This window comes from Nycticebus coucang, chromosome 7, assembly GCF_027406575.1.
Source record: "Nycticebus coucang isolate mNycCou1 chromosome 7, mNycCou1.pri, whole genome shotgun sequence".
In the NCBI taxonomy this organism is placed as follows: domain Eukaryota; kingdom Metazoa; phylum Chordata; class Mammalia; order Primates; family Lorisidae; genus Nycticebus; species Nycticebus coucang.
In genome coordinates this window covers 3,835,603-3,848,926 of record NC_069786.1, presented here as the reverse complement: position 1 = coordinate 3,848,926, position 13,324 = coordinate 3,835,603, and the positions used below count along the sequence as shown (strand labels likewise).

The following is a 13,324-nucleotide window of genomic DNA, read 5'->3' as shown; positions in this document are numbered from 1 at the left end:
GAGTAAGTTTAGCTTACAGGTGTGTTTCTATATTAAAAATGAGAATAGCCATGGTGAGGTTATAAATTTTAAGCCACCCAGAATTTTAAATAACAGTCATTTTGATTGATCCATATTTATACAAAATTTGTTAAGGATAGGAAATGTATGGTAAATGTCAATTACTGGGCATTAAGTAAATGATTTCCTTTATTTCACCTAATAAAATAAAGTTTAAAGCTTTACAATAAAATTTCAGTAGAGTCTCAGAAAACGAGACATTTAAGATATCCTGGAGAAACATTTCTGAAAAAATAACACATTGATAGAGCCACTTGATGATCACATGCATTCATTTTCAAATATAAAAATTTCTGTGTTCTGTGGCTTGATACCTATGCAGGTGGGGGGGTCCGGCTGCCAGAAGAACCTGCTGTTGAGCTGCACACAGGTGACCTTGGCTTGTCCTTGAAGCTGATACCCAGGGTCACACTGGAATGTGATGGTGTCTCCAGCCTCTCTGCTGTCCCCGTAGCGGGTACCATTTGGAGGCATTCCTGGATCATTGCAGGTGGATGCGATTGATGCTGCAAAGAACAGACAAGACCAGGTCAAACAGCTGAAAGCAGGGTTTCCCCATTGGAGTTGCTGTGGGTGCTACTCCGGACGGAAGCACTCTCCCCTGGCATAACAAGCCATGTGTCTACATATGAAAATCACATTATAACAAAGATATTTGCACCAGAATGTTTACTGCAGCCCAATTCATAATTGCTAAATCATGGAAGAAGCCCAAGTGCCCATCGAGCCACGAATGGATCAATAAATTGTGATATATGTACACCATGGAATATTATGCAGCCTTAAAGAAAGATGGAGACTTTACCTCATTCATGTTTACATGGATGGAGCTGGAAAATATTCTTCTTAGTAAAGTATCTCAAGAATGGAAGAAAAAGTATCCAATGTACTCAGTCTTACTATGAAACCAATTTATAGCTTTCTTATGAAAGCTATAACCCAATTATAGCCCAAGAAGAAGGGGAAAGAGGAGTGGGAGGGGAGGGGTTGGGGGAGGATGGGTAGAGGGAGGGTAATTGGTGGGACAACACCTACAGTGCATCTTACAAGGGTACAGGTGAAACTTACTAAATGCAGAATATAAATGTCTGACCATAATAACTAAGAAAATGCTGTGAAGGCTATGTTGACCAGTTTGATGAAAATATTTCCAGTTGTACATAAAACCAGCACATTATACCCCGTGATTGCATTAATGTACACAGCTATGATTTAATAAAAAAAAAAAAGAAAATACAAACATAGCGGGTACTTTCCCCAGGAGTACATTAAATAACATGCATCTTTATTAAACTCACACTGAATAAATTCTAGGAGAATCTCACTGATAATACGAGTAAGTCATGGTCTGTATCAAGTCATTGTTCCATTTGTACTGGGCCCACACACACATTCAGTTATTGCCTTCTGATTATTCTTTAATGATTTAACCAAGTTAAATGACTGCGTTAAGTTACCCCAATCACAAGGAACTGGGACGAATTCGTCCTAAATAGGATGAATTCCCTTAAGTTCTGTACCTTCAAAGAGGAACAAATAACCTTTGTTAGCATTTGTGATTTTCAACTGGTGTTCAACGAGGCTCTTAGGTGTGCCTTGAAAATTTTTAAAGATCATTAATTAAATTATTTTTGAAAGAAGTTCAAAGCACAATAAATATATTCTTATTTTTATTCTTCTTTTTTTTTTGATCAGCATAATTTAAGTGTGCCGCACAAGTTTAACTGTAAGTTCAAGTGTGCTGTGAGATGAAAAAGGTTGAAAAACACTGGTTGGCATTGTAATAGCACCAGCCCAGAAGAGACACCTGGTCACTTTTAAGGGGAATGCTCTGGGTCTCAGAGGTGCTCCTGCCTTGGAAAAATTGTTAACCCCCTTTCACTCTCAAAATGGTTCAAACTGGACAGTGAGTTATGTGGCCACCGTCATATTAACAAAAATCTCTGGAAATTATGCCCTGACTTTCTACCTATATACATTAGAATTTCAACAGCATAAAGGTATTTATGATCTATGTACAAAAGACTTAGTAAAAAAAAAAAGAACTTTTCTTGTATGTTAGGAATATTTAACAGGAAGGAATTTTGTTTCTTCTCTTGCAAAAAACAAGTAGCATGAAATAAGATATTAGCATAATTCATGAAGAGGATAGCATACCTGTACACAGGCTTGCAGCCTATCTGAACCAGATTATTTTTAATAAAAACCCACTTTCTGCATTAAAAAAAAAAAGAATTTCAAATCAGATGAGTAGAGGCTGGCGTCTGCACACCAGGCTGCTGAGAGGGCTTTTGGAAGATGTGGAACCTTGATAAGTTAGGATCTGGCAATCACGTGTACAAATTTCATAATTGATGCGCATAAAACTGCCTGGCACGCTAATACCTCTGCCTGCTCCCAGTTGAAGACTTGCCCAGAACTTTTACCAGAGTTCAAAACCCACCATCACGCTGAAATGTAATGGCCTCTTTCTTGAGAAAGAATGGTTATTTTCTTCAATTTCTGTAACTGCTCTGTATTATGTGATTATGTGTTATACTAAAAATTAGGAAGATCCACCTGAAGATCTAAAGCTTAAGGATCTTTTTTCCTTCCCCCATCTTTACTTTCAACTGGAATAATGAGCTCTCTCACTCCCTGTGCACTGCTGATGAGGCTGTGAGACCAAGTCAACTTTTCTTCCGTGAAGGACTCCAGCGTATGCAGCGTTGTGCTTCAGAGACAAGAGACAAAAATTGGAATAGGAATGTCGCCCATAGGCATACTGTCCCCCGTACCTCTCAGTGTTTACAGATTTAAGGTGACAAACAGGCTTTCCTTTCTTGCTGTTGTGTTGTTTCGTAAATTCTAGAATATTGTTATATCTATATAAATGCTCTTTCAAATGATTTGTGCTTCCTACATTCTACAATTGTCATTTACAAACCACACATATTTATACACACAGACACACACACACATTGTTTTATGGCTATTTAAAACAAATCCATTCAAATAGAAAGTTAGGAAATACAAAACAAGAACAAGGCCTACTCTGTGCTATAGGATTTTTAACCTAATAGAGAGGCAATGAATGAACAATTCAGGACAAAATAGGTTACGCTGTGCAGGTTAAAGCATCAAAACCTCCCCCAAAATCAGCGTGTGGTACAAACATCAAGAGCCCACAGCTCCACAGACCTGTTTCAAACCCCATTGGTACTTAATTGCCCCCAACGCTCACTAAAGCTTACTGATTTTCAGCTAACTATTCGGTAAAAATGAGACTAATACCTAAGTTACTAAGGTCCGTTGTGAAGACGAAGTGTGAAAACGTGCTGATTTGTCTTTCTCTTGCTGTTCTCTGAGCTAACTGAAGGCAAAAGCTGTCTTAGTCACACATTCGTTTTCTCTAATTGGTTTTTATGATGTATTGAAATACATAAATGGATTCAACAACACAGTAACAACTATAAAATGAACATCTGTGTTACCAACTCCAATTAAAAAAAATAGAATATTTACCAACACACAAATATTGCCAATAATACCAATATATGCCCTTTTGCCATCTTATCCCTTCCCTCCACCCCAGATGAAATCATTCCCCTGAATTCCGTTGTTCCTTGTTTTTTTTTTTTTAGAGACTTTCTCAACAGTACCATAAATCCATGCATCCCAGTAGTGGGATGCATTCATTCTTTCAAATGATTCGCACTTCCTACATTTTAGGATTGTCATTTCCAAACAGCATGCAGTTAGATCACTTTCTAAATTCAACCTAAGAATTTGTCTTTAAATTTGGTGGTTTTCTTCCTTATATTCATTGAACTCACTGCTCTATTTTGATTAATCTCAAGCATTTTAGCGGGAGCTAAAATTTTGCTTCTGCAGTCTACCATTTTAACTTGCTTCTGTATGGATCATTTCTTAATTTCTTATTCTTGTATTTTAATTGATTTCCCTGAACTTTCGCTATATACTTAGTTATAATAGTCTTACCTTCTTCTTGAAAAGTTTAGAAGACTTTGCTTTTTCTTTCTTGCCAGGTTTCCTCTATCTGGGAAACCACAGAGGTCGGCACATCCAGAGAGCAACGGATGGGCCTCACCCCTGGGAAGACCTTGGTAATCCCAGCACCCCTGCCAGGTAAACACAACAACTTTAGTTTTCATCCGTCCCTCCGTCCCCATTTACTTGCTATCACTGCTTAGTATTTGGATATTTTAGAAAACTTTAAATTACACATGGTCACTATCAGTTTGTTTGTGTAAGACTTATACCTTAAAATTATTATTGTTGTTTTACATAGTTAATTGATGCTTTTTACATTTTTGTATATATTTATCAATTTGTTTGCTCACTGATCTCTTTTTCTTCCCTTGTCTTTTTGGTTTGTTTTTCATCTCAGATTTTTCACTGGGTCTAATTTTTCTACATCAAATACACTATGGCTTGAATATTTTCCCCTTCAAAACTCATGTTGAAATTTAATCTCCAGCATGGCATTATTAAGAGGTAGAGCCTATAAAAGATAATTGGATTAATCCATTTATGCCTTGATGTGTTAACAGGCTAATGGATTAATGAGTTAACAGGCTAGTGGGACTCGTGACTTCCCTGAGCCAGCAGGCTTGGGCCCCGCTCCAGGCCACATGTTGCCCTAGGCCTCGGTCTTCTCGGAGAGTCCACTTGAAAGAAGGCTGCTTGGACTTCTCTGCCTCTGTATCTGTAGAAAATAAATTTCTTTCTTTTTAAAGAATCACCTAGTTTCAGGTATTCTATTATAAACAACAGAAAACAGACTAATACACAAAGACTTTTTTATTTGCAAATTACCTTTAGTAAGGATACTGAATGGTGTAGATTATTTTCAAATACACATGGCCATTCATATAATATATTGTGTCCCATTGCACTGTTATTATTTATTTTTGTATCTTAAAGTCTTCATCTGGTATTAATTCCAACACCTCATGTGAGCTTAGGTATTTGTAATTTTTTAAATTTATATTTTTGTTACTTGGAGATTTACCTAGGGTAATTCTTTGCATTCTTCTTTGACTGCACATGCCTCCAGGGGTATTTCAAATTTAATTTTATGTTGTGCCTGGAATAATGGAAGCCTTCTGCTTCCTTAAGATAAACGCTCAGGCACTTCGTATGACACAGACGGTGTAAATTCACCCACAGTCTGATTTGAAACCTACTTGTAGTTATGAGTACACGTCTATATCTGGGTGTGTGTGTGTGTCTCATCTCCATCTATCTGACCTACCTGACACTGAGAAGACTCTTTGGAGCTCCACCTGGATTTGAGGAGCCCCTATTATCCTTCCAACATCAGAAAGATCTTAGGAATTCAAGGTTGGGGGAGGGAAAACAAAGGAGCTGGGAGAGGGAGGAGGATGTGGGTCATGGTATATGGCACACCTCTTGCGGGCGGGACCCAATATAAGAGGGATTTTACCTAACAAATGCAAACAGCATAACCTAATTCTTTGTACCCTCAATAAACCTGAAACAATTTAAAAAAAGAAAGATCTGGGCGGCGCCTGTGGCTCAAGGAGTAGGGCGCCAGTCCCATATGCCAGAGGGAGGTGGCGGGTTCAAACCCAGCCCTGGCCAAAAATCACAAAAAAAAAAAAGAAAGAAAAAGAAAGATCTTAGACTTCGCTTCTTGCACCCTGAGTCTTTTTTCTTTCTTTAAAAAAAGAAAGATCTTAGACTTTGTTTCTTGTACCCTTGCACTCAGGGCACCACACGGCTGAGCCCAGAGAGTCCCTGAGGACTCTCAAAGTGGAAGCCCAGTGACGTCCTAGGAATCCACTGATGTCCTGAGGGCAAAGCCAACTCCTGGACTTGGTAATCTCTCTGCAAGTCATACCTTTCCAGGGACTCTGGTGATTGCTAATTTTCTTGCAGACTTCATCATATTCTAAAAAGCTAAAAAGGAAACAATTTTATCCAGAACATTTAATATATGTCCTGTGGATAGGTTTTCAGAACTGTTTCCTATAATACTGTACCACAATGGAAGCCCCTCAGTTACAGCTATTTCTTAAGCTCTTTGCATGATTTCTGACACGTCATCTTTCCCCTCATCATCAGTACCTTCAGTAGGGGAATTTCACTAGCAAACAGGATGCTCCAGGGCAGCAAGAAGGAGCTCACTTTGGTCTCAGAGATTTCTCAAGGAGAAGAGAGGAAGAAAGGCCAGTTCAGAGTCACGTGCAGGCGACTGTTCCATTTTCACCCTTTAGTCCCACTGGATTCTAAGATTGGAGGACAGGGCTATAATCCAAACACATCACCCCAAGGAAGTCAGTAGATAGCCCTGAAGATGCAAAGCTTATAGCTGGAAAGCCATGAGTGTCATTCGACTGTCCCACTCATGTTTTTATGATATACCATAGTAATCACAAAATTCAATCATCAGAATCACCATGCACATGAGCCATCACCTTATCCCCAAGTAGCACTTGCATGGAGCATTCCTGAGTTTACTCTTTGAGTAGTCTTCCTGTAGAAGCTACGATCTAGTTGTGTTCTATTGTCACTGGCTCACTGAAATTTCTCTGAGCTTCAGAAAAAAAAATTATAAGGAAATCTTATGTACATTTAATGTTACCCACTGGACTGTATTCAAATCCCCAAAGGAAAAGTCATCTTTTCCTCAAGCATGTGGTCACATGTCCGATTAAAGACTGATTTCCAAGTGATAGTTTTTGCACAGTTTTCATAGAATTAAAATAATCTTAAAATAAGTATATATTTTAAAATAATTATGGTATAGTGGTAGTCATAGTAAATATAGCAATATTTATATCATAAAATGAATATTATACAGAATTATAATAATTTAAAAATGCGAGCTTAGATGGCAGAAGATCATGGATGAGAATCACATTATGATTTTTAAAATCATGATATGTTTTTATTATTTCTCTTTCCCAAATTTATTTTCAGTATTTACTAAAAGCCAAGATACATGATGCCCCATAAAGAAGCTTCCATTTACACAAAGGGACACTTATAGGGTTCATGAATAAAAGTTTGAGCAAGCCTGCGAGCCTCGTGAAGACAAACGTTCTGTGGAACACTTTTCTGGGAGCTAACAGTATTGGATCCAATAAGGTTTGCAAATGCTGTGTGCTCCAGTTCCCTCTTGGGATTAAGGGCTCAGACTTGTCCTATGGGGAGGAAAATTTAAAAAAAAATCATTGTTTAATCCAGCACATCCTAAATTTATGTAATCATAGAGGACATTTTATCCTAGAAAACAAAAATCCTTCCAAATAAAGATCATCACTGGCTTGTACTAATGGTTATGTATCTTTTAATGTCACAAAGTTTTATTCATTATTGAGCGTACATTGTCTACTTCTAAACTAAGTTTTCCTTTGGAACATCTATGGTAGTAACAGAGTGTACAGTTAAAAAACGTGAGTTATACACTCATGAAGTCCATGTTGTATAACAAACAGAAACACTGCGTTGACATGATCCGCTAAAGCATGTCAATCATGTGAAACGTGACTTGTGGTGAGAGGTTACTTATGCTCTTAGAGCTGAGATACACATCTGCTTCCATATCTTCAAAGGTGTTTGAGACAACTAAGGCTTATTTAAATTGAAATGAACCTCTAATCTTTATGCATTCCTTTTATAATTAGAAAATACAAATAAAGGGCGGCATCTGTGGCTCGGTGGGTAGGGCACCAGCCCCATATACTGAGGGTGGTGGGTTCAAACTTGGCCTCAGCCAAACTGCAACAAAAAAATAGCAGGTGTTGTGGCGGGTGCCTGTGGTCCCAGCTACTCAGGAGGCTGAGGCAGGAGAATCACCTAAGCCCAGGAGTTGGAGGTTGCTGTGAGCTGTGTGACACCATGGCACTCTACTGAGGGTGATAAAGTGAGATACAGCCTTTTTGGAAAGAAAAGGCTGTATCTCACTTTAAAATGATGATAAAGATGAACATTTTTTCATGTGTTTTTTTTTGCCATTCACCTGTCATCTTCAGAGAAGTTTCTATTCTAGTCTCTTGCCCACAAGTAATAGGATTATTTGTTATTTTCTTATTGATTAGTTGGAGTTCTCTGTGGATACTAGTTATCAGACCTTTGTCAGAAACATAACCTGCAAATATCTTCTCCCATTCTGATAGCTGTCTGTTTGCTTTTCTTACTGTGTTCTTGGCTGCTCAGAAGCTTTTTAGTTTGATCAAATCTCAGTAACATATTTTTGATGTTTCCAGAGGGTTCCTCCTCATAAAATATTCTTCCAGCCTGATTTATTGAAGCATTTCCCTGCACTCTCTTCTATTTTTAAAGTTTCAAGACTTAAGTTTAAATCTTTTATTGGGTGAGAATCGATTTTTGTTAATGGTGAAAGGTAAGGTTCCAGTTTCAGTCTTCTATAGGTTGCCAGCCAGTTCTCCCAGCACCATTTGTTAAATAGGGAGTATTTCCCCCAATGAATGCTTTTGATAGGCTTATCAAAGATCAAATGACGATAAGTGGCTGTGTGCATTTTGTGGTTCTCTATTCTGTTCCATATATCTACCTCTGTTTTGTGACAGTACCATGCTGTTTTGATCACTATAGATTTGTTTTTATTTCTATGTAATGTATTGGCTATTTGAGTTTTTTTTTCTGATTCCATATTAAATGAAGTACTATTATTTTTTAAGTTCTTTAAAGTAGGACATTGGTGCTTTGATAGGGATTGCATTAAATCTGTAGATTGCTTTGGGTAGTACAGACAGTTCAACAATGTTGATTCTTTGCAGCCACGAGAATGGTAAATTTTTCAATTTGTTAACATCTTCAACTTTTTGTTTTCTCAAAGTTTCACATAATTCTACTAATAGTGATCTTTCATGACCTTTGTTAAATTCACAGGTATTTCATCTTTGAAACTACTGTAAAAGGAATAGTCCTTGACTATATTTTCAGCTTGACTATTGTTGGTGTATATAAAAGCTACCGAACTGTAAGTATTGATTTTGTATCCTGAGAGCTGCTGTATTCCTTGATCACTTCTCAGAGTTTTGCAGTTGAGCCCATGGGGTTTTCCAGGTATACGATCATGTCTTCAGTGAAGAGTGAGAGTTTGGTCTTCTCTGACCCCATTTGGATACACTTGATCGCCTTCTCTTGCCTGATTGAGATGGCTAAGATGTCCATTACTATGTTGAATAACAGTAAAAACAATGGGAATCCTTGTCTAATTCCAGGTCTGATGGAAATATTTTAATTTTACTCCATTCAATATGATATTGGTTATGGGTTTGCTATAGATGGACTCTTTCAGCTTAATAAATGTCCATCTAATCCTATTTTCTTAAGTATTCTGATCATGAAGGGATGTTGGGTATTATCATAAGCTTTTTTGCATCTATTGATAGAATCATATGGTCTCTGTTTTTTACTTTATTTATAACATGTTATATTTATAGATTTATGTATGTTGAACCAACTTTGTAACCCTGGGATAAAGTCAGTTTGATCATGGTGTATAATTTTTTTTTTATGCGTTGTTGAATTTTGTTTGCTAGGATCTTATTGAATATTTTTGCATCTCTATTCATTAATGATACTGGTCTAGTTTTCTTTCTTTGTTGGGTCCTTTCCTGTTTTGGGGACCAATGTGATATTTGTTTCATAGAATGTGTTGGGGTGTAGTCCTTCTTTCTCTATGTTTTGGGAAAAGTTACATAATATAGATACTAGTTCTTCTTTGAAGGTTTGATAGAATTCTGATGTGAAGCCATGTGGTCCCAGACTTTTCTTTTTTGCGAGGGAGACTTTGTATAGTTGATACTATTTCAGTGCTTGATATAGGTCTATTCAAACTTTCTAATTCTTTCTGGCTAAGTCTAGGGAGGTGGTGTGATTCCAGCTATTGGTCCATTTCCTCCAGATTTTCATATCTCTGAGAATACAGTTTTTTGTACTAATCATGGAGGGTTTTTTTTTTTTATTTCTGTGGTATCTGTTGCTATTTATCCTTTATTGATTCTAATCAATGATATTAGAGATTTTACTTTTCTGTTTCTGGTTAGGTCAGCCAAAGTTTTATTGATTTTATTAATTTTTTCAAAAAAAACAACTTTTTGTTTCCTTAATCTTCTGAATGATTCTTTTGTTTTCAATTTCATTTAATTCTGCTCTAATTACAGTTATTTCCTTTCTTATGCTGGGTTTCAGGTTGGAATGTTCTTCCTTTTCCAGTTGCTTGAGATTACCCATTAAAGTTGTTGACTTCCTCTCTCTCTGTTTTCTTGTTGACAACTTCCAACACCACAAATTTCCCTGTTAGGGCTGCCTTTGCAATATCCCATAGGTTCTGATAATTTATGTCTTCATTATCATTTTTTTCCCCAAAATTTAGTGATTTGCTTCTTTGTCCTGTCTTTGACCCAGCTATCATTCAGTATAAAGTTATTTAGTTTTGAAGACTTTGTTTGAGTATGAAGATTTCTGTTGCTATTAAGTTCAATTTTTATTCCCTGATGGTCCAAGAAGATAGAAGGAATAATTTCTATTCTTTTAAATTTGCTGAGGTTGGACTTGTGTCCTAAAATATGATCAATTTTAGAGGATGATCCATGTGCTGATGAGAAGAATGTGTGCTCAGTTTATTAGAATAAAATTTTCTGTAGATTTCTGTTAAGTCCATTTCTTCTAGAGTCAAATTTAAGCCCATTATTTCTTTGTTTAATTTCTTCTTGGAGGATCTATCCAGAACTGACAGAGTGATGTTAAAATCTCCAACTAATATAGTGTAGGAAGATATCAAATTGTTCATATTTGTTAGAGTTTACTTTATAAATAGAGGCACATTCTGGTAGGTTGCATAAATGTTAATTATCGAAATCTCTTTTAGTGTTTCCCTTGACAAGTATATAATGTCCCTATTTATCTTTCCTTATCTTTGATGGTTTAAAATTTAATGTATCTACAATAAAATTCCAAGCCCTGCTTTTTTCTGATTACCGGTTGCTTGTATTATAGATGTCCATCCCTTCAACCTGAGTCTTTTTTTGGCCTTTAATGTAAGATGAGTCTCTTGTATGCAACAGACATCAGGTCTGAGTTTTTTTTATATAGTCAGACAACCTGTACCTCTTTAGAGGACAATTTAAGCCATTCACATTAATTAAGAGAATTGATAGGCATGGTAGTATTTTGGGTATCATGTTTTTCAAAGGTCCAGTGGATATTTTTGATTCATTCACTATTGTGAAAGTTAGGTTTTATTCAATAATTTATTTGAGTTTACTTTGGTGGTAGACCATTGTGTTGGTCATTATGGGTCTGAAAATATCTTGGAGACCTGGTTTACTTAGGACAAATTTCTTTAGTATGTGTATGTCAGTAAATATTTGATTTTTCCACCACAAATGAAACTCAGTTTAGCTGGGTACAGGATCCTGGGCTGAAAATTGTTTTGTTTTAGAAGATTGAAGTTTGACAACCATCCTTTCCTAGGATGAAAAATTTCAGTTGAAAGATCTGCAGTCATTCTGATATTTCTCCCTTTTTAGGTAACGGTTTTCTTACATCTCACTGCATGCAGGATTTTCTCCTTCATATTGACTTTGGCAAAGTTTATTACAATGTGTCTAGGACATGTTTTATTTGGAATGAGTCTTGCTGGGGTTCTGAAACTATCAACTATCTGAATTTCTGTATCTCTTGCAATAATTGGAAAAGTATTTTCCAAAATATCTTGGAGTAGAGCATCTGTGCCTGTAGGACCATCCTCTTCTCCTTCAGGAATTCCTGTAAGTCAAATGTTTGATCTTTTGGAATGATCCCTCAGCTCTCTCAGGGACTATTCAGTTATTGATTTCTATTTTTCAGTCTCTTTGAATGCTTGGGATTGTTCAAAAGCCTTGTCTTAAATTTATGAGATCCTTACTTCTGCCTGGTCAACTCTATTACTGAGGGATTCTACTGTACTTTGAAGCTCCTCAAATAATTTTGTCATTTACTTGAGCTCTTTTCTAATTATGTCCATATCCTTGGTGACTTTGTTTTGAATTTATTAATTTCTTGAGACAACTTTAGAGCTATTCTTTGGATTTCTATTTCCATCTTTTCTTCCATTCTATTCATCTTATTTGCCATCATATTCTGAATTCTATTTTTGACATTTCAGTCATTTGGCTATGAATGGTATCTTCAGTTGTATCTCTTTGTTGTTTCTTGGAGGGGGAGGGAGTTGATCTACTATGATTATTCATGTTGCCAGAGTTCTTCCATTGGTTTCACACCATAATTATTTTCTGCCATTTGGTTATCAAAACTGGTAGAGTGGGATTGAATTGGGAGCCCCAGGTAGTATAGTTATTTAGCCCTTTAACAAAGTGCTAGGCCTTGTAATTGTGGTTTATCCCATACAACCTTACAAAGGTCCCTTTTAGAGTTTGGGCCAGAGACTTTGAGGACCTACTTGGTGAAATAGCACAAGCTGCCTCTGTTTTGAAATCAGTCGGCCTTTACCTTATCCTAAGAAGTCACAGTATTAAGTTTAAAACTCAGCTGGGAAGTGATACAGGCAGTTGTAGTGCCCTGTCTCCACCATTTAGTTCTTTTCTCCAACAGAACTTCTGCAGCTCAACCTTGGAGGGTCACAGGGTGGACAGCCCTGGTCAAGAGTTGCAATCAGATTGACTCCAGCAGTATAAACACTGCTCAACAGAGAGAAATCAAAAGCATCTCCAGTTGCCAATAGAAATCCATAGGCAGTCCTGTCCTGCAAACCTGAGAGGATGGCACCCAGTCCCCTTCGGTAAGCCACCAGTTGCCTGTCAAAGTCCCAACTGGAGGTGAGCGCCCCGCACCCCAGGCACTGTCCAAACCAGCTCTCTGTGCCCTGCCCACAGGCCTCAGTCAAAGTGGGTTGTCTACACCTCTGCTTGCCAGCATAGTTGAAGCCGGGAGTCTGCGCCCCCCACTCCATGGGCACAGTCATTACTAGGGTTCTGCACCCCTGCCCACTAGACACAGTCAGAACTGGAGGTCAACCCCACTGGTGACCAGGCACAGTCATGACTGGGGGTCAACCCCACCACTGACCAGGCACAGTCATAACTGTGGGTCTGCTCCTCCTCCCTCTACATGTCCATTTCTACCTGTGCCCTCCTTCTTCCACAAGTCAAAGATTCTGTGCTGCTTTTCACTTTTCACACTATGCCCAGATCTCTCAGGGAAAAAACAAACAGTCTGGGCTCTGCAGGGGGCAGAACTTCATACTGTCATGCGAGGGGTGAAG

At 37.5% G+C, this 13,324-nt stretch overlaps 1 protein-coding gene across 2 annotated transcripts in view; it reads right to left on the bottom strand.

The window, feature by feature from the left end:
* Positions 1–13,324, bottom strand: part of CSMD1 (CUB and Sushi multiple domains 1) — a 1,787,407-nt gene that overhangs the window by 224,257 nt on the left and 1,549,826 nt on the right. For both annotated transcript variants that reach the window (XM_053598050.1, XM_053598051.1), the window contains exon 27: positions 375–566. In XM_053598050.1, coding sequence (XP_053454025.1) covers positions 375–566 — 192 coding nt within the window. The remainder of the gene's footprint in view (positions 1–374; positions 567–13,324) is intronic.